The sequence below is a fragment of the Bacillus rossius genome, chromosome 1 (genome assembly GCF_032445375.1).
Source record: "Bacillus rossius redtenbacheri isolate Brsri chromosome 1, Brsri_v3, whole genome shotgun sequence".
In the NCBI taxonomy this organism is placed as follows: domain Eukaryota; kingdom Metazoa; phylum Arthropoda; class Insecta; order Phasmatodea; family Bacillidae; genus Bacillus; species Bacillus rossius.
In genome coordinates this window covers 115134154-115155766 of record NC_086330.1, presented here as the reverse complement: position 1 = coordinate 115155766, position 21613 = coordinate 115134154, and the positions used below count along the sequence as shown (strand labels likewise).

At 38.8% G+C, this 21613-nt stretch overlaps 1 protein-coding gene across 5 annotated transcripts in view; it reads left to right on the top strand.

Moving 5' to 3' along the window:
* Positions 1-21613, top strand: part of LOC134542652 (myocardin-related transcription factor B) — a 315861-nt gene that overhangs the window by 255227 nt on the left and 39021 nt on the right. For all 5 annotated transcript variants that reach the window (XM_063387095.1, XM_063387076.1, XM_063387104.1 and 2 more), the window contains 2 exons: positions 9430-9530; positions 13526-13721. In XM_063387095.1, the coding sequence (XP_063243165.1) occupies positions 13556-13721 (166 nt within the window). In that variant the 5' untranslated portion in view covers positions 9430-9530; positions 13526-13555. The remainder of the gene's footprint in view (positions 1-9429; positions 9531-13525; positions 13722-21613) is intronic.

Here is a 21613-nt window from a genome sequence, read left to right as displayed (position 1 = left end):
TGTGTGTTACTGGCCGCACGGAAACGCTGCGAGGTGTTGCTGCGTGCGCCCAAGACGCGGGCTGTTGACAGAGCACTCAGGTGCCGAGCCGTGCCGAGCCGTGCCGAGCCGTGCCGAGCCGTGCCGAGCCGTGCCGAGCAGTGCCGTGCCGTGCCGAGCCGTGCGAGGGCCGCCAGCTAGCGCGAGCGCGGTCACGCTGGTCATTAGTCGATGGGCGGAACCTGGCCCTTGGTTTAAAATAACAGCCAGCGCTAACAGGTCGGGAAGGACAGACCCTATAGTCTGTTCCACGCTTGGATTGCAATGCAGAGTAGATGGCAAACACAGTTCCCGGGTTGTTAAAATTAGGTCTTGTTTTGTATACCAACGTTAATTATAATAATCATACTATTTCTTGAAGGTTCTAAGACCATAAAATAGTGTCTACTGACGGTATTATTACAGTTGTAGTCATTCCGACAGAAAAAGTAATTAAATGCTAAACACCAATTATTATTTCAAAGAAGAAAATATTCCATAGATTTGGTCACTATTAATAACAAGGCATTCCGTGAAAGTATGTGCAGTGCTGTAAAGAGCCAAATGATACAAACCAAGATGGCGTTTTTCAGTTGCATCTCCTTTAAAGTGAAATAAAAAATAAATAGAAATTATCAGATGATGTTCTTAATAGAAATACGCCAGGAAAATGTATATCCACAATATTCTCATTCCAAATGTTACCTTACAGAACACAATCTTCCCGACACATTGAACGTCGCAGAGGTGTGTGGAGGGAGCCGGGCTGAGACGCGCAGTAGGCAGGCGGGGCGGGGCGGGGCGGGGCCGCGGGTCGCGGAGCTGATCTCCCACACGCGCCGCTGCTGGCGGTCTGCCCACGCTGCCCTCGGCGGCCTTGTGGTCGCGCTCCGAGCCCGCGCCTGTGTGCAGCAACACCCGCAGGAAGCAAACACGTTTGAAAATAAACTGCCCAAATACTCAAATTCAGTAACACATAACAATTTCACAGATCAAAATCAACCAACTAAACTAAATTAAGTATCCGGATTTATATTTATTTCTGGATGCTTGAGACTCTCTGCACTGTAAAACTTTTTTTTTGTCAATTAAACTGAAACTATCATGTAAAATTACAATTTTTTTTTATTTTGCACATGTACATAAAGGAACTGTATCTCTACAAAAAAAATTCGCAATAATACTGGTTTTGATTGTTGCTTGGACATTTATGTTTTGTGTTGCCACAGTTCCTACATTAACTAAAGTTCCTTGCCAACTATCCATCATTAACTGATACATTATTAAGCATTATAAAACTAAACTGTCCAGTTGTTGAATATTCCATTATCTTTTCCATGACTTAAAAAAGTTATTCCTGTATAGACTATCAATAAAAATATTTAAATTACGTGACAATTTTCGTAACACAAATAATATTTAGCAATGTTTTTAAAAAAATATTTCATACATGCAAAAATTACCATAGCAATGTGTTGTACAAATTTACAATATTTTTCTTGTAGTAGTATATCAAACTTTTTCTTGGCAACTGTTTCTAAAGGAATCTTTTGTAAAAGTACAAAAAAATATGTTTTCTGTGCGGGAGTGATTTTGTTTATTTAGGAAATATAATAATATTAATTGGGTTCAAACAAATTTAATTCAACCAACATTTTGTGCCTTATATGCGTGGTATTTATCGTACGAAACGCTAATACGCGCGATATTTTTGACGTGTCCTTTAGTTACTCTGTTTCCGTAATAATTAAATAAAATAATACTGTAATTCCATAACTGCACGTCGAAATCAGTAATAACTACGTAAAATCCGTAATACTTGGCAGCACTGCGATGTTTCAACGCTCTGGAAGCTCTCCGAGTTCGAATTGGCTGAATGTAATATAGCGATATGTTCCATTTAAATACTTTTTAAGTTTTAAATCGTGTCGATAGCGAACGATGCAAACAGCAAATCATTAGTCAGAGTTTGTTGAATGGTCAGTTCGCCTCCCACCTAGGCGAGTGGGAAGCGTGATGGACGTTGCCGTGAGTTGGTAGGTTTTCCTCGCAGGTACTCCTGCCCCCCCCCCCCCCCCCCTCGGCCCCTTCTACACGCACAAAAATACCCGTCAGTTTTCTTCATTATTTCTACTATTCTTTGAATGATTCTCACAGTGGGGAAGATTGATTCAAATCATTATTTTGGACATACGCCGTTGTTAGTTTGCACTGTATGTCATATAGAAAACCAGAATAACGGACAAATAAAGATGAAACAAGCCGAAATCAGTTCATGTCAAGTGTTAAATTTGTTGACAGCACAGAATGTTCCGTGGAAGTAATTAGATAAATATCACAGCACAGACGAACAAATTGGGCTGACAGCTGGACAGTTAAGTTGCAACAAAAACTGTAAGCACAGGCAGGCAGCAACTTTGGACAGCACAGCGACGGATAGAAGAATGCAGCGATGATACTAAACAGATATTCTGCAATGCTGCAGTGGTTGTCTAACGTGCTGGATTTAACGGCAACTACGCCCGTGATGGCTGGAGCTCCCAAGAGCCGTTTCATCGCAACCTGGAGTTGTTCGGTGTGGAGCTGCAGTGATAGGCTGAGGCTACCCATCCCAGCAACATTGTTACCCATTCCCCCTTAAATTGACTAGACTAACTCAGATTGAATCAAGAGTGTCACAAGGCTCTATCCAAGTCTGTCACGTCTCTGGGACCCCTCAGACGACCCACAGAGCCTGTGTGATCTGGCCGAAGTGCATCCAGCTTCTGGTAGCTGTCCAGGCTGGTACCGGAGCTGTATCCGCCCTTCAGGGGATGGGGGACTCCTCGCAGCGTGCGCAAAAACACTACAGCGATGCACACGCGAACCCAACGATGAAACTGAACAGGTATAATTGTTACTGCCACCGCCGCCGAGATCGCCGACTGGCCAATGGCGTGCCCGAACGCCCAGCAACCTGGGCGCTGTTGGTAGGAAAGGGAACACCACGTCAGAGGCTGTGCCTCCGGGACTCGTCTCGCCAACCAGCAGCGGCTGCCTACGCCTTCCCGCATTTCACTGGCCGCAGTCTCTGTACCGTGGCTGTCTGATCTCAGGTCACCGCGGGGGAAATGTGGGCACTAGATACATGTCTTTGCTCCGCCACTGATCAGTGAAATGCACCTCTATTTGTAAGCTTGGTTAACGATGACTGCCTTTTACCTACAGGTCAAGGTTTTAGCTTTTAATCTACAATACGTTTTTTCTATTTTTTTCTTATTATTTTGGGAGCTGTAACTGGTCCTCGCTGCCTTTCTGAAGTGCAATACGACGAAGGCCGTGCTTCCACATACCTTGCTGACGCTGGCACCCTGTGCGAGGCTAGAGTGTTTGCTGCGATCACTGGAGCTTGTTCAGGTTGTGTAGCGTTGGTGACATCGATTTTTGGCGTAATATTTGATCAGTGAGTCGTCTAAAACATATTTTCATTTCGGAAGAATATGAATACGTTAGATTTAGATCATCTCACATCCAATTTCAACATATTCCTATATGAAATTACGTTCAATGCGGTATTTTTTTATCATTAAACTGTTTATATAGAAGTTAGAAACTAACATTTTTGTTTTAATTTTGTAGATGTTTTGCCTCTACTAACAAACCGCGCTGTGAACACACACGCACGCACGCATCGCCAGATAATATTTCACACAGCGAATACTTAAAAAAAAAATATTTTTTGTACTGCTACAATACTTTTTTTTTTAAGTCATTTCATAAAAGACTCGTGTCCGTAAAGGCGTCAAAGCGTTTTTGTAAACGGTGTTATTTGCTTTGAAGCCGTTAGCAGGTAGACGATGTTCTCCCTCTACAGTGAAAACAGTGATGGCATGATTTGAGAATTAAAAACATTGTAAATAGTTATATTTTGAATTTTTCCTGTGAAACATCCTCGGATTGTTTTAATGATTACTGCCTGAAATTCTTCGATGTGATTCTGTTGTAATAACATTTTCCTCCCGCTCCAAACTTTTTTGCATTTTGTTTTATGTATTCTGTGGTTCCGTGACTTTTTTCATTTAATATTCCTGCAAACACGCGATGACTTCTTCCGTGTAGGCTGGTTCGCGCAATGAAGTTACTCGTAAAAATTTTAGTTATAACTATTCTGTATATTTTATTGTTGTGAGCTCCATGCTTTCTGTTATGCCTGTTAAATTTTAGCCAGAGAGTTTGGGGTGATTCCACGTGTTCAGATTAAATATTTTACTTTGAAATTTACCTAATTGGCTTCACATGCAACTCATACATTACGTTATTATGGGCGCCCATTTGGAACGTGTTGTGATCATAACAGCGGGAAACCCCAAGGAGTAAATTGTGGGTTCTGAAGAAAGGGAATGACGTCTTAGCCCAAAAATAGTTTGTAGAAAATAATATTTTTGTGCGCACGCATGCGTCCGTATATTACAAGTTATTTTGGCAGCGTCGCCAACTTAACTACTTTTTAGCTAGATATGGCTATTCTGACAGACTAACTACTCAACGTGCTGTCTTGCTTTCCAAATGTTTTACAGTTACTACTATAGTCCTTACGTAAACATCCTCTTCTGTAAGTTAAGTGTATTTATATATACTTACGTGTTTAAAGTGTTGGAATCACACATATTAACGTTTTAAACGTGGTAAGCTGATACTTGTAGTGTGTGATTTTAATATATGTATCGCTGGCATTTGTTATTAAAGAATGTTTAATATTTCGCGGTAAGTAATGTTACTTGGTTGGAAATCTGTTAGGAGATGCAAATATTTTATTTCTCGAAATTTATTATACCGCCACGCCAGCACGTTAGGGACCACAAATAAATATATTACGTTGAAATAAGTGAGCATGAAGTATTTATTTGTAAGAGGGTTGGAACTTTAATAGTGGCAACACTACTGCAGAGACGCCATGCAACGGAACCAAATAATGTCGCTTATACCACACATTCTTCACCTCAGAGCATATCACGCGCATGCGCACTGACGAGCAGGACAGAGCCTCGTGTTAGCTGGCGGTCGACTGTAGTGTTGTGACGACGTTTTCGAAACAGGAACAACGTAGTTGGATAAAGATGTACAGCACGACAGTGTCAATAAAGTCTTCAAGAGGCTTGCGGGGAATCTGCGTTGCCTTGCAGCAGCGGCGACACTTTCTGCTGAAACCACTTCTCATCATGCAGGACCATGCTCGGCCGCACGCAGCGCAGGCTGTGGCTACTTTGTTCCATCGATGGAGCCGGAAAGTGCTGTACCATCCACCATAAACACCTTGCGACTTGACTTGCTTCCTAGGATGAAGGAACCACTTAACGGCATTCGCTTCAGAAATGTTCCAGAGATTCTTCAAGCAGTAGACCGCTCATTGGAACTATCAACGCAACAGGCGCTGCTAAAGGTTTCATTCGACTTCCACATCGCTGGCAACGGGTTGTACACAATGCTGGTCACTACGTTGAAGGACAGTAAAACGTTGTAACATGTATCTCTTTTGTATCAGTTGTAAGTAAATAGATGTCACTATCAAAGTTCCAACCATCGTACTAATGCTGTCCGAACCACAAAATATAAAGGTCGACTATGTATTCTGGTATACCTTGTGTGAAGAAAGGCTGCCTAGTTAGCAGATTATACAGTTAGATGCGTACATTAACTTAACAGTTACACTAGGCCACAATAAGGTTCCAAAGCTAGATTCTGAGGTTTGGCCAACCATAAAATTAAGGGCCCCGTCTACCAAGCGCACAAATGCGACGTGCAAAGCTTAAAAAAAGACACGTGATTTAAAAACTGCTCAGTGTATCGGAGTGGTATCTTGTTTACAGAAAGTACTTAAGAATACGCTGAGGTCGGATGAATGGTCGTGTTTCCGAATTTGTTTTTAAACTGTATTTTTTTTAAGAGTGTAAATGACTTGTGTGTTTCTCAGAATAATTTTTAGGCATAAATATCGTGTTAGGGATACTTGAAAGCACTCCACCATATAATGTTTTGGTTATCGCTTAAATCTCATAGTTGGTCAATGCACGACGAGAAGACTGCCTGCTAGTTCAGAGCCTAGCGCTTAGAGGCGATATCGCGCTAGAAGCACCAGTGAGCGTCGCACTTTTCATCTCGCTTCACTAACGAAAAAAACTTGAATAGATGGGCCTTTTAAATTATGCATTTCCTCTACAATTTTGTGGGCAATAAAATTTTTGACGTGACAACGTCTAATAAATCGATGAACGCCGGCTGCACGCACTAAAAAGTGTCCCGTTACGCACATTGTTCCGTTACGCTGTGTTCCGTTACGCTGTCGGCGAGTGCAGTAATAATAGGTTGTGTTACAATTGACTAAAAAATTATGGTGATTCATATAATTAATGATATATATTTGATTTCAGTTTATTTATATGAAAACTTGTTCATAATTATATTTAAACTTTATAGCTAAACGCCAGTTTTTAAAATTAATTACAAGTCATCTACACGTGAACTGTTTCGTCGACTGTTTATAAAGTAAAGTGAAAAGTTAATGTGGTTTTCATTGCTTATTACAACAACAATTTCGGCAATAAAGGTTAATTATTCTTGCATTTTAAAAATCTGATTACTAGTATAATTTCAAGTATTTATTCTTTTATTATTAAAATAATAATGAATCAATTTTATTCATAAAAGTATGCAATCATTTCATCGATGTTTTGTTATGACGTTGTCACGTTAAACTATCGTCCGTAAACCGACTTTACAGACAACCAATTTTTTAAAGATACAAAATGAGCCAAACACTCGTAATAACTAAACAAGAAATAGCTAAATATAAGATGTGAGGCGGGTGGCTTCGCAGACGCGTGCAGCATGGCAAGTGCGGCGGCGACGCTCGTGGGAGCACGCGCGGTGTAGAAGGGGGGGGGGGGGGGGAACAGCTGAGCGGACGAGCGCGACGCGCGGCGCCGACGCAACACGCTCCCCGCAGGAAGCCGGAACCGCAAGGGGCGCGCGTCGCGCGGTTCGCTTCCGGCGCGCAGGGTCGACCTCCAGATCTCGGGCGGGTTCACTGAACCGCCGCCGCGTCAAAACAACCGCCCGGCAATCACGTGTGTCTTCTTCGAACTGTTCATTCAAGTGTTATTACATACCTACATATTAAATACCAAAACACCCATTTTTCCGCGTAATTTTCGGTTAAATGGTACACATTTGAAAGTAAACCAATAGAATATTAGTTCATAAATCTCTAAACAAAACCGTGCCAAAAACGGGTTTGGGCGCAGATTTCAGTTTGGTTCAGTTTACATGGAGCGTACGTAGAATTTAATTTTCTATCTTCCCCTGAGAGGGGAAGATAGAACCACGTTGCCGTTTGCTTGTTTCAAAGTATTTCAATGTTGGTTGCAATTATATATCTTGAAGGCTGCCTGCCAACTCCATGACTGTTGGTGAGTTTCGCCTGAGGCTCCGCCCAGATGGGTTGCAGCCATCTTGATCGAGATCATAAAAATATATGCAATATTTATCTTATGCACATTGCTCCATCATTTGCATACAATTTGCCGATTTATTTGCCAAACTCGGCTATTTTAAGAAATGGCACATGCTGGTGCTAACGTTATGTATTGAAACAGACGCAAGCTTTGGTTAAAACTGAGTATTATTCGACAAATTTAAATGAACTTGTTAATTATTATTACTGAAAGGAATAGGGTAAGGTGGGGCTATTTTAATCATTTCAAGTTTAAAGCTTAATAATAATTCAACATTGTATCCGATCAAATACAAAAAATTACGTACATCAATGTTACAATTTTTGCATCATATTAAATCAACTTCAAAATTTTTAGTCAAGTCATTTCCTGGTAAAAAATTATTAACTACAGCACTACTCCAACATGACCATCCAAAAATCGTGGGGCTATTTGGACTGTACAAGGGGCTATTGTGATCACGTAATTTGTTGCCTAATAGTGCACGTATTAACACAATAATAAAGTCTAAAACAGTTCTCAAAATCATCAAACACATTTACCACAAAGAAATTTTTTTTTGTTTGTTTTTTTCCCTTAAGCACCAACACAAATTTCATGGAACCATATGCAGCACTTTTGGCAACGTATCCAGTCACCTTTACTCTGTGACTTTTCTTCCAAATATCTAACACCGCAGAAGCCACATGGTGTATTTTCTTCATCTGATGTTTCTGACAAAATTTCTTAGGAGCTCGTAGAGCTCTCACTTTGTTTCCTCATTCTGCGCTGTCGCTTCTGTTTTCTATGAAACTGTTCGATAGAACTTTGCTTGTTTCTTGTCTGTGCTGATTTATAAAAAAATAATTTCTTTTTCGTTCTTGTTTTTTCAATGTGTTCCGGAGATGTTATATGACACGCTGATCCCTTTGCTCTGTTCAAAATGTTCTTCTTTTTTTCCTTTTTCTGGTGTTGGCAGTACTACAGAAAATGATGTTGCAATTGAAGATTTTTGGTTTTCATAATTTTGTTGCGCAGATAAATTGGCTGACGAAGTTGGCATTTCTGATGATTCCTCATTTTGTAATTCAGTTCCATTGTCATGGTCGCTAGGAAATGTATTGTAAAAAATTGCTGAAGAACGGAACTTTTCTGGAGACACTTTATCTGCATGAAATGGATAAATACCAGTGCATTCGAATCCCTTTACTGCGTTGCCAACAGCTGCACCCTTCCTCCATCCTGCATTGAAAATATCAAAAATTAATTTTATCTGTATGCAAAAGCAGTAATTATTAAAGTTAATTTTTTCAGGAATAAAAAATACTAATTTATACTAACTACAAACAATATTGCTATTAATAAATTCACAATAAACATTAAAATAAATAAATTCTAATTCTGATACTTTATACCATTTATATACTTTTAACTATTAAACCTAAATTCTTATTTTGTTGTATATAGTATTGTATTTTTTTTAAATTAAATCTCTTTACCTTAAATCTAAAAACCATAAAGGCAATATAAACTTAAACGAAGGAAAAATCCAGTGTGATTCAAATATCCCCGCCAGAAATGGTTCAAATAGCCCCACGGGATACAAAGTTAAAAACTTCAAATAGTTCCGAAACCAAGCAACATATGTCGCTAGTTGTCATGTAGAACGACGAAGTGGCCTGTGCAGACCGCTATACAAACACAACATGCACAGAGTTTCAATTATTTTCCCCGTAAGATCTTAAATAACGAACATCGGAAACTACATCAATGCCATTTCTTCACAGGAAATACTTACCTCACAAATTTTGAATTGATATCACATGAGATACATAACAGATATTTAGTTAAACCTAGCGCCCCCGTAGTCCCGTAGTCCCGTAGCCACCTGTGTGTTGCGTGTTACGCTTCTCTAACTGGCCGCCTTCCTCTCTCGTTCCAGAGTCTGGCCACAGGTTGGACAGCGGTAATCTCTTCTGGAGGATCCAGCTGGACCAGGATCTGCTCGACACCATCATCGCTATCTACCCGGAGTGGTTCAAGGTGAGCTCATTCCTCCTCCTCCTCCTCCTCCTCTCTCCTAACCTGTGGCGGACCAGCTTACAATTGCAGGGTTTTGAGTGGTTTCAAATATGTCCTGTTTAACGGAGAGTCCGGTTTTTTCTCTCCAAATAATAACTCCTTAGAGTGTTATTTGTAAGGTTTTCTAACGTATTAAAAGTCATTATCAAGCTATAGTTCTATTTTTTTTTATTTAAAACTACTAAAGTAAAAAAATTGGTTGTCTATAAATTCGGTTTACGGACGACAGTTTAACGTGACAACGTCATAACAAAACATTGATGAAATGATTGCATATTTTTATGAATAAAATTTAATCATTTTTATTTTAATAATAAAAGAATAAATACTTGAAATTATACTAGTAATCAGATTTTTAAAATTCAAGAATAATTAACATGTATTGCCGAAATTATTGTTGTAATAAGCAATGAAAACCACATTAACTTTTCGTTTAAATATAATTATGAACAAGTTTTCATATAAATAAACTGTAATCAAATATCTAACATAACCTATTATTACTGCACTCGCCGACAGACGCTACTTTTTTTTAATAATTAAAGAATAAATACTTGAAATTATACTAGTAATCAGATTCATTTTCTTACGTACATTTGACGTAGAAATTATTTCATATTACACATTTATAAACAAAGTTTTAAGTTTTCACCTCTGTCGGTGCGGCGCAAGCGTACAATGAGCGTAACGGGACACTTTTTCGTGCGTGCAGCCGGCGTTCATCGATTTATTAGACGTCACGTCAAAAAAAAAAAAAAATATATATATATATATATATATATATATATATATATTCTTTCAGTACAGTAGCACTGAAAACGTGTAAATGTTAGAATAGGCCTACATATATGGGTCTAATTTTAAGCAGCTATTTTTATTTATTTTAAGTGTTATTTATATAATGTAATTTTTGTGGTCAAATTTTATATTATAACTTCGATAGTGTGACACTCACAATGGGCGTAGATCGGAAAGGGGGGAGGGGCTACGAACCCTACAGATTTGCGCCCCTGACACTCGTCTTCAGAGAAATCTAACTATTTGAAATACTAATTAAAACATTTTGAGCAACTATACGTTTAATCAAAATGCAGTTGGGCCTAATTAATAAGACAGAAAAACGTTTAGTGTGAATGTCAATACGGCGTGATTACGTCATTCCTGACGGGGCGCGTCAACATGCAATGTAGCCTGAAGATAGTACCTTTTGTATATGTGTCATTACATCTAAATAATGTGAGGTATGAAAGCGAACCGAACAACGCATAGGTAACGATTCTTAACCGCTAAGGCCTAATCAATTACTTGCCTACGAAATAAAGTTTTCATTAAGTCACAAAGCTGAAAATTTTCGAATTCTGGAAAGTGTTTACGTTCAATCAAGAGTAGTTTAACTATTAAACTTCTTGTCTAAACATTGTGTTTGTTCAAACAAGTTTAAAAAAAGAAGGTATGTAGAAGGTATTTATAAATTTGATTTTGTTGAGAGATGACTGTCAAACGTCGTCTCCAAATTGTTAATATTGTCTGGTATGCACCTCATAGAGTCAATGCGATGGTTTGCTGCACTAAAGAGTACCTCCCATTAGGAGATACTCAACCCCTGAAACGTCGTGAAGTATGTTTTCTTCGACGTGTGTCATCTTATTTCATTATTTATTATTGTTGTGACCTGTGCTTGTGTTTTATTTTACTTAGTCGTTGCTGATGTTTTTTTTTCCCGTTCTAGTTGATAATTTTAGTTCAATTTTTTATAAGAGGAGTTTATTTTTGCTGTTTATAATTTTATGACATGGGCTTATGAACCTAATCTGTGTTGCAACATATATGCTGATTATTTGTGTTTTAGTTGTATGTCTTCAATTTTCCGATGAGTCTGTCGATTCCTATGCCTGTGTCATTTTTATTTCCCGTGGCTTTCATTCATTTGTCTTGCCTGCTATATTTTTGTTTTTACTCAGTTTGGCAATTAAAAACTTAAATCTGGGTCATGGAGGTATGGGACCCCACGTTACTAATTTGTAACTTTTCTAAACAGCTAGTCTTCGTTTAGTTTCAACTTTATGTATTTTCAGGTTTCTTCTCTAATGGTAGGAATTGTTTTATGAAACTTATTCTTAAACTTATTTACTAGACAAAAATAATGTCTTTAAGATAATATTTAGTGTTTTCATTTTACTTTTTTTTGTGATTAAATAAAGTTGTAGGCTTTCGTATGTAAAAATTGCACTTCGGACATAATTGATTAATACCAATACATAGGGCAACCAATTTTTTTTTGTCATGGACATGGTGCCAACTATACGTAATAAAAAAGGGCATTGTTTTCTTTGCCTCCGATGGGCAGAAATTGAAATGCAATAAATAAGCATCTCAGTGCAGAAAAGTGCTGGTGCTGTTACTTGCTGGTTGTCTGGTTGTCTGGTTGTCTGCCGGTGTGCAAGTCCCTGACACCTTGCTCGTGCGCACACCGCGCGTCGCTAGACGACGAAGAGAGGCCAGCGACGCCTCAGGCAGCCGTCCAGCTCTGACGTCATCCGCCGGCAGGTTTCCATCTGCATGCGTGTCGAGTGCGCCGCGGTTTATTCCCCACGCACAGAGTGATTTACAGAGCGTCGCGGCTCTGAACCGAGGGCTGCGTGCGTGGCGTCAGCGCGCTCCGTCACAACATACAGTTTTTGGTATTAATTGTACGAGGTTATCTTAAACCTCCGTCTCGCATGCCATTTTTAATTTCAGCCCCTATACCTCCCTTGCAGCTTTTGTTCTGTCACTAATATTTCCAAACGATATTCGTTAAGTGTAATCAAATTTGTGTAAAATGTCGTGCAAGTGTTCGTAATTATTATTATTTTTTTTTTACTATTCACTCCCTTGGTGAATCTCTGGCGTGCTCTTTTTGTCTTTTTAAGGAAGTTTTAAGGAAGTTTAAATGATGGGGTAGTGTGAGATTGCCCCTAAGTAAGTGGGGTCCGGAAGTTATACGCCGGGAAAATATATATATTGCTTTTTAGGCTATCTGAGAACCTTTAAGCTGTTTTAAATAACCTTGAATCCTTAAATAAAACTCGCCACTTGTGTAAGATAATACTTACTCTACCACTGCCTATGGTTGTCCTAATACGTGTTTAAAGAGAAGGCTCTCTAATGTTGCATGTTCAGAGCCCTAGATAGTCATTTCAAGCTGGCTAATGGGTTGCTTTGGTGGGGGGAGGGGGGGGGGTGCCTCCCTGACTTCGCCCTGCAGCTGAGGGAGAGAAGGCAGGCGACACGCTGCGCGATTGAACCGGAGCGGGTGCCAGTTTCAACTCGGTGATTTATTTTAGATAATTGTTTACAGGTTCGATTTGGATCTATTTTACTTAGTGTATTCATCAAAGACCTTCGTTTTTTCACTCTAAGAAAAAAAGAATATTCAGCAAAAAAAACGCTACGAAAGTTTTAACCGCAGCGGCAGAAACGCCATAGTGTGACACCAGACGCAGCGATCCTCTGTAGGTTGATCAATCTTTACCTCGAGTCGCAACTGTCCAAGTCAATGGTGTCTTTTTTTTTTTGTGTGAAGAATGTTAGTTTTTCATGAAAAGTAGTATTCCAGACACTTAAGTTTTCCAAACAATGCAGCGTAGTTTCAGGCGAGGCATATGGGCCCCTTAACAAGTGACAAGGAAAAACATGTTTTTGACCATGGTGGGAGAAAGAGAGTTGTAAAGGTACGGTTTCTAATGGGATACATGAACCTAAGTATATTAAGAACACCATACACACTCTTTAGTCCCATTTCCATATGATGTTTTGAGGCTCAACCTGCGAAGTTCTGGCTTATCTGCAAACCGGAAATATTGCATCACAACTGTTGTTTGATACCAGTACTACATAAATACACCAGTACGTGTAGCCTGCAGCAGTGTGGGCAGTTGGCATACACGCCTCGGGGATCTGCGGCTCGTGCGCAGGACTACAACGTGAGCAGCCGGCCCGCGAGGATGGCTGAGGGTGGCGGCAGCGGCTCCCTGTCCTCCGCCCCCGACCCTGCCCCCGGCCCGCCCCCGGGCTCGCCCCCCGCCCAGGGGCTGCAACTTCCCCGCTCGCCGCCCAAGGTCGAGGTGGACGACTCACCTCTTCAAAAATCCATGGACAAGAACAAGGAATGTAAGTACAGCCCGCTTCACCCTCACACATGTCTTCCAGGGTTTCTTTTGTGAAGTAATATTTCGAAAATGGCCCAATAGAAGTTCATTTATTCGCATTGCCCATCCGTGGAAGCACACACAATTAACTTTTGTCTATGATCATGTTGCAATTAGTCAAACGTAAATGGTTGCCATATTTTATTCTAAATAGCAGATTCCGTTTAGCACATATCCTGCAATAGAATGTTCGACGAAGCATGTTATTGAAAGTGAACAATCTTAAGTATCCGTCCTAAAACATGAATGACGACATGAAAATTCATTATCCCAACATTTACGGTTGAGGACGAGCCATTTTGTATGTTTTTCTAATCCTACACATACATAAAGGATCTCTTACGATACGAAACGGGACTACATATATGTATGTTAAGTTGCGTGCATTACCCAGCTATGGAAAGAGTCGCCGTGTCGTAATTAGACAAACTAAAAGTTTTTTTCTGAATACTTGACTGACTTTTTTTTACAACAAGCACATAATGTGAATACGACAACTAGTGCAATTATTCTAAAGTGAAACGTCCGCAGGGATCGCTCTAGATACAATATAGTATCGCTTAAATACAACCCGGGGAGAAACAGAGAGACGACTGGCTGAGGTCAGATCATGCGCTCACCTCCGAGGCGGTCCACGGTCAATCCCGGATACAGTCGCGAGAGGGGGAACGTGGCGGACGTTGCCGTGGGCCGTTTGCCCTTGTAATGTGGCAGTACTGATCTCTATATTAAAGGGGATTAGGCCCCGTCATCTTGGATTTTCCATATTTTTGCTATAATTATAACTCTACCAATTTTTGGCGTATAAAGGAATAAATCGTATCCCCCAGACCTTCTGTACCTTGTTGCAACCGCATAGCCTATTAACGGGCTCTAGTCTGTAAGCGCCGCGAGGAAATAACTTATTATTTCACGCGGGTAACTTCAACTAACATTATAATCATACCAGTTCACAAGTGTTGACTTCAACAAGTAGCCAAAGCTAAGACCTATGCCAAAAAATTTATCATGGAAGCTTATTTCAAGCTTTATCAACATACTTTCGATTGCAATATGGTGATGCCTAATCTCTCTTAAACCCTAATTCATTAATACATTTTATAAACCTCACTTTCTTAATCAAAATAAAGGCGCTAATAACAGTTTTGTTCTTAACTTTGTCAATAGATAGAGTTGCCTTGAATTTTAAACGCACCATCGTTTGATGCGTTTGTCATGTCTTTAATTTTCGTTTGTTTGTGCCGTATACGTTCCTATACCATTCATACGATTGCGATGAAATTTTTATGAGTTGTTATGCGCATGCCCCTAAAGGTTTCTGAGACGGTATAACTATTTTGCAATAGTTGGGCACGAATCGTTTCAAAAAATGTGTTTATTTCATATTATATAGCGACCCTTCGTCTGTTTTTGTTGTATAAGTGCGCACGCATGACACAATTTATTTAAATATAAAAGAGAGACAGAGATAGTGTGATTATTTATATATACCTATATATATATGAGTGAGATAGAGAGATACAGAGAGATAAGTTGAGATAGAGCGAGGTATAGAGAATGAAATGGGTTAGATAAAGATATATATAGATATATAGATGTATAGAGCTATATAGATACTTATATATAGAAGATATAGAGATAGTGGGAAGTATATATGTAGATATAAAGAGATAAATAGAGATAGAGAGATACATAGATGTATATAGATGTAGATAGAGATAAATATATATAGAGAGATGGATAGATGATTTGTATATGTAGAACTACTTCAAACATATTACAAAACAAAACTGAATGAGGCATTGCAATGCAGGCCGAGCATTAACTAGATAATGGAATCTTTTCAATATTAGTAATCTCTTATTTTTCAGCTTTTTTCTATTGTGCTTTATAGAGTCTAGATTACATACAGGCCACCAATTTTTAGATATATACAGGTAAATAACTATACACTGGCAGAACAACGTCTGTCGGGATATGAAAGTGATACAAATTATTTTGCACACTTGACATTCAAATTAAGAAGACAATTACTAACTACATCTGATTTCGAAAAAGGTCCTCTTCACCCTGTGTTCAGCCCGGGAAACGCCGGGTACTGCAGCTAGTTATCTCATAAATTACAAGTCCGTAATACTGCCGCTAATATTACCTTTCTATCGAGCTGTGTGTCGCTGTCCATTTTCGTCTGTTATGACCTTTTCTACGAGGCGGTAAGTCCCAAAAAATATATATTTCTTTTTTTTTTCTTTTTTTTTTTTTGCCGGAAACAAATTGTTTTATATAATCAAGTTTAATGGTTGATGAGTTTCTATTTGTATTCTATTGAACCGATTTCGATACAATTTGGAACATGAGTAGCCCGTAAACTGCACTAATACTTGTATACCAATACTCGTAAAAATATTGGGTTTTATGGTAAGAAAAAGTAATGCATGTTAAGATACGGGTTAAGACACGGGTTACCTGTCTTGTGTCCACCAATAAAAACATGTAAAGCTTTGAATTTGATCTCCAAATGCTCCAAATGCAAGCATTTTAATGTTATAAACCGAAAACAATGGTTTTATAATATAATAGCATTATAAAATAGCGTAACTTAAGCATGGATATCGTAGTAGTAGGAATACTCGAATAATGTCTCTGGAAATGTTTATTTTTGTTATTTATTTTATTTTACTTATTCAATAGTCCTTGTTGAGTAGGAGTAGAAACTAGCAACGGGGTGTGTGCATACATATTCCGCGAGTTTTCTGAGAAGAGGGGAGTTTGGCCTGAGTATCATAATTATAATGGGCTGTTATTTTTTCGTGACTAAATTTCTTCTTTGGATTTATCTGTGCTGCCTCATATTTAAAGTTTGACTGTGTTATCTGTGCTGTCATCGTGTTGCCATAATACTGTTTAGTTTCATCGTTGGATTCATCTGTTCTCTGTTTTGTCCGGGGTTGTTGTCGGTCAGAATTTACTGTACTTTTTGAAACTGGCTGGTCATTGTTAGCACACCGATTTTGTCTGTGCTGTTATTTTTTTCATGATTAAATTTCTTCCACGGAATTTTCTGTGCTGTATGATGTTTAACAGCTGATTCAGACTTGTTCTCTGTGGGTTTATGTTTTCATTTCTATTTTTTATTCTTGAAGTTTTTCCATGACAAACAGTGCAAAACAGCAATGACGTATGTTCAAAGAATTGTATTTAATCAGTATAGAGTTATTGACACAAACGTGATTTAATGATTCATTGCCAACTTGACGGCATATACGCCAACTAGTTGCTTTGAAATAGATGCAGTTAAAAGCAGGTTTTTTAAAGTTTGAGAACTGTTGAATTATGACCAGACTATCAAATGAAACTGTCAACTGTTGACTGAGCCGTCTATGCTTCTTCTGAGATGGAATATTGATAATGTTTTCTCTGTAATGAAGCTTCGTCCGGAGAACAGCCCATCATCGTGTATTCAAACTCCTTAAAGAATTTGCACTATGGGAGAATTTTGAAAAATTATGGCTACGGACATACTCGATCCTCTGTGTGGACCATATGTGCTGTATTTCGCTGCAACTGGATTCACAGACTGAATGTCGCAATATAAGTTATTGTAATATTAATACTTGTGTGCGAATTAGAAATCATAAGCGTACGTCAGCTATCGTTCGTACAACCTTAGCGCATGAGTTTAGTTTCTCCCTTTTTTAAAGTGGATTCTCACACGGCATTTTTTTTATTTCCTTATCATTACTAATGGTTAAGGATTATTTCTGTAAATTTAACACAAAATCTCTCATGCATTTTTATTGTAGCACAAATATTTTCAACAGATGTTTAACAATGGGTATGTAGTTGGTGTAAAAAGTCACGCAAGTGTTTGTAATTGTTATCACTTGCGCGACTTTTTACAGCAAGTACATCACAGTTAGTAAATATATCTTGAAAATACTTATGACAGAACAATAAATTTAGCGAGATATATAGTGGTTAATTTACAGAATAACCATTAACGATTAGTAATAACAAATAATGAAAAAAATTAACTTGGTGTGTGAGACCCCATCTTACGAACTTTTTCGGATGGGATTTTGATTCACCACTTCACAGCACATTCATATTTTGTAAAAGTCATATTCATATATTTATGCAATTACGAGTATACTGTTTCTTTTTATAATTCCTTTGATTGATTTTTTAATGCAGTGGGTGTACATTTTTGCATAAATGTGTCATCAGAAGGCAGTAATGAATACACGAAACAGTGCCATAGGGGAATAGTGTATTTTCACCCATATAAATGAAAAGCTGAATCCGGAGCTAGCAGCCATAGACGTGGTTTCACGCAAGTTGTTTCGTAACCAGAACGGCTTTGTGACAAGGTGCCTGTGAAAGTTCGGCCGGTCTACGGAGTGACTCATATCTTAACCGTCATCTCGGCTGCTGCTGAAAGCTGTTTTGTATTTTTAATTCAGTTATTGGCGCGCCTGCTCGTGCCAGCGTTGAAATTGGCATTGCATGTGTCGTATGCCGCATGGCCTTCTGTCGCATGTTTATGCTTATTTGTGAGAATCGCAGTCACAATTACGTAAAGTTTATGCTGAAATAATAACAAAATGCACTACTTGTTTTTTTTTGTTAAATAAAAAATACAAATAAGCATGCAAAAGCTAATTAAAATAAATTTGACATCACGGCGTCGGACTTGGCCCAAGAAATTCAACAGTCTGATAGTCAATGTGATTAGTGTAAAGATATACATAGAAAAAAATTATGACTATCAAAAATCATTTACATTAATTTCAATTGCTGTAAATTAGCAGTGATATTGATGTAGATGTGGTTTTTTACGAGTTTATATTTTCACAATTTGGGAATATTTTACATTGCAAAATTTCCTTTCGCCACAGCCCACAGGCGCAGATGAGTTTCGAAGATTTTATTGTGGAAACCTATGGAATATGGTCTCCAATACTCCAAAAGTATCAATCAGATATTTTTCATATTCCATGCAGTCAAAATGTTTTTCAATGTTTTCTATTCAACGTATCCAGCATTTTCGTAAAATTCCTATAATCTTCTCATGTGTTCATAGGTGAAATCCAAAATAGGCCTGGCGCAGGTAGGTAGGTTCTGTAATAGGCTTCTAGTAAAAACTCCCATGCGGATAACATACACATTTTGTCCCATTAAGCTAAGGGTTTCAGTTAGCCTATCAAAAAACGCGTAAAACAAAACATTTACAAACAATTTTGATGAATTTTTTACTGTGTCTGCAAACTTTTTTTTGTCCTTCACTTCCTATTTTTTCCACTCCTTGCAGTAATGGTTCTACGCATCAAAAAATTGGCATACAAACATTTTAGATAATGATAAAAAAAATTAAAGTAACTTGTAACAGACTTGATACTACGCCTACTAAGGGAGGTTTTGTATTTCAACCACTGAATGCTTTTCCACTTAAATCTTTTGGAAAACATCGGCACGTTCCTTGGAAAAGTAGTTCTATTTTGTATTATTTTTAATTTTGCTTGTTATATCTAAAATGATCCTACGACAGAATACGTGCTTGTTTTTCTATTCGAAAGCCCCTCGTGTCGCCTGTGTTAGCGTGGTCGGTGGCATTCGGCCTGGCCTTGGCGCAGCTCGGGCAGGCCTGCGCCTTAAGTGCGACTCTCGCCGGTGCTTCTAGCGTGATGTCGCCTCTAAGCAACTGGCACGTAGTCTTCTCGTCGTGCGTAGGGCAACTGTGAGATGTGAACGGTAACCATGACATATGGCGGAAAAATGAAGATAAAGGTGTGAGTGCTTTCAAGAATCCTTACCGGGTTTTCATGCCTAAAAATTATTCTGAAAACACACTCTTAAGCCATTTTCACCCTTCTGAGAAATACAGTTTAAAACCGAAACACGGAAACATAAATACTCATTCGCCCTCAGCATATTCTTAAATGCTTTTCATAAACAAACACCACTCGGATATCTTGAAAAGTTTTCTAATAGTGTGTTTTTTTTATGAAGCCATTCACACAGAATGTGTGCACAGGTAGGCAGGGCCCTTAATTAGGTGGCGCTTTTGAATTCAACCTCTGGAAAATATCGCTGCCCATACTATTATCATGTTTGTGCACGAAAAGGTTTGATATTTATTTCGTGAGCAGTGCATTATGTTTGAACTGTTTCAAGCTGTAATTAATAATTGATGTTATTATTTCAATTGAAGCACAGGTCTGTTTAAATATTTAACGTAAAAAATGCACTTGCAATAGTTTACGTTATTTGATTTCAACAGTAGTTTTGGCGGATCGTAAGCCACTGTTGAACACTTGGTGCAGAAGACGAAAATGAGAATGCTTCATCATGAGTATCTTATTTTAATTTGAACTTGTCTTCAGAGTTATATGCTTTATCTTGTTCACACTGTTATACTTATTATTTATCTAATCTATGAAATCCTAAATGAGATCTTCTCTAATATTACACGCCCAGGGATGTTTTTTATGCCAACTAAATACTCGCTGGATGCGTGTGGCGAAACACTTAGTTGCAGGGACAAAACAATTTGTTGTCTAAACTCTGTACCTCAGACGAACCTAAATCATGGCTGGGAAATTTACATGACAATAAAAAAACTGCTCTTACAATTATGTATGATTTTTCATCAACCTCCATATGGAACAACTTATCTAATTCTTCCAAACAACCTTACGTTTACCTGACTCGATTAAAGTTTTGGACTTAAACACTTATAACTCTCGCTTTTTCTTTAGGAACATTTTTGAATGAGTTACGAAGTTTATGGTTTGATAGAAACTAACCTTTAAGATATAATATGCAATAAAACAAAACTTGCCAAATTTGGCCTTAACGCTTGTTCGGCTCTGAGGTACAGAACTGAGAGTTTGTGTGTATCAGAAATGAAATTACTCCTTCAAAAAATATATGTATGCATAGATAGTCTTTACTTGCTCTAAAAGATTTGAAATATTTTATTTCAGTGGAGGAAAAACTCCAATGTCTTTTCAAAGCTTGACTACGTCGGTTGCGAAGTGTGCTTGATTTTTGTAATAACTATTCCACGTGGGCAGAATCTACAAGCGATCGTCACTGCTCCAGGCCTCGAGGTCGCGAGAGGCAAGAGGCTGACGGGACGTCTGTCGCTCGGTCAGGGGGAAAGTCTTCCCCAGCTGACCCTCCCTTCTTTCCTTGTTCGTCCCCGGAGCTGGAGTACTGCCAGTCGGAACCAGTGGGTCAGGGACTAGTCAGGGATGTACTGGAGCTGGTGAGGCGGGATGATCAGTGCTGTAGCGCGGTGTCACCTCTCAACTGACGCGCAGTCTTCACGTCTTGCATAGGGCAACTGTGAGATATGTGTGGCAGCCATAACATTAGGTGGCGGGGAAGTCAAGATAAAGGTGTAATGCAAGTCCCTGGAGTGCTTTCAAGAATATCTACAGGTTGTTTAGTGCCTAATAATTATTCTGAAGAGACACGTTCAAGCCATTTTCACTCTTCTAAAAATATAATTTAAAAAATGAATACGGTAACAAAACTACCTGTACTTATCCGCCCACAGAGTGTTTTGAAATAGCTTTTCGTAAACAGACACCACTCGGATATTTAAACTCAGTTAAAAATCAAGAGCCTGAGCCTGCACACCGCATGTGTGCCCAGGTAGACGGAGCCCTTAACATATTTTAACTCTGCCATCATCATACTGGGCGCACAAGCTCTGGAAGTGAGGGTACTAAAGGCGACACTGGCTGGCTCTTCATAAGCCGTACAGCCTCTACGCACTAGGCACTAAACTGGCGTGCAGTCTTTGCGTCGTTAACGCGCCTCTGTGGGACTTCAAGCGACTTTACT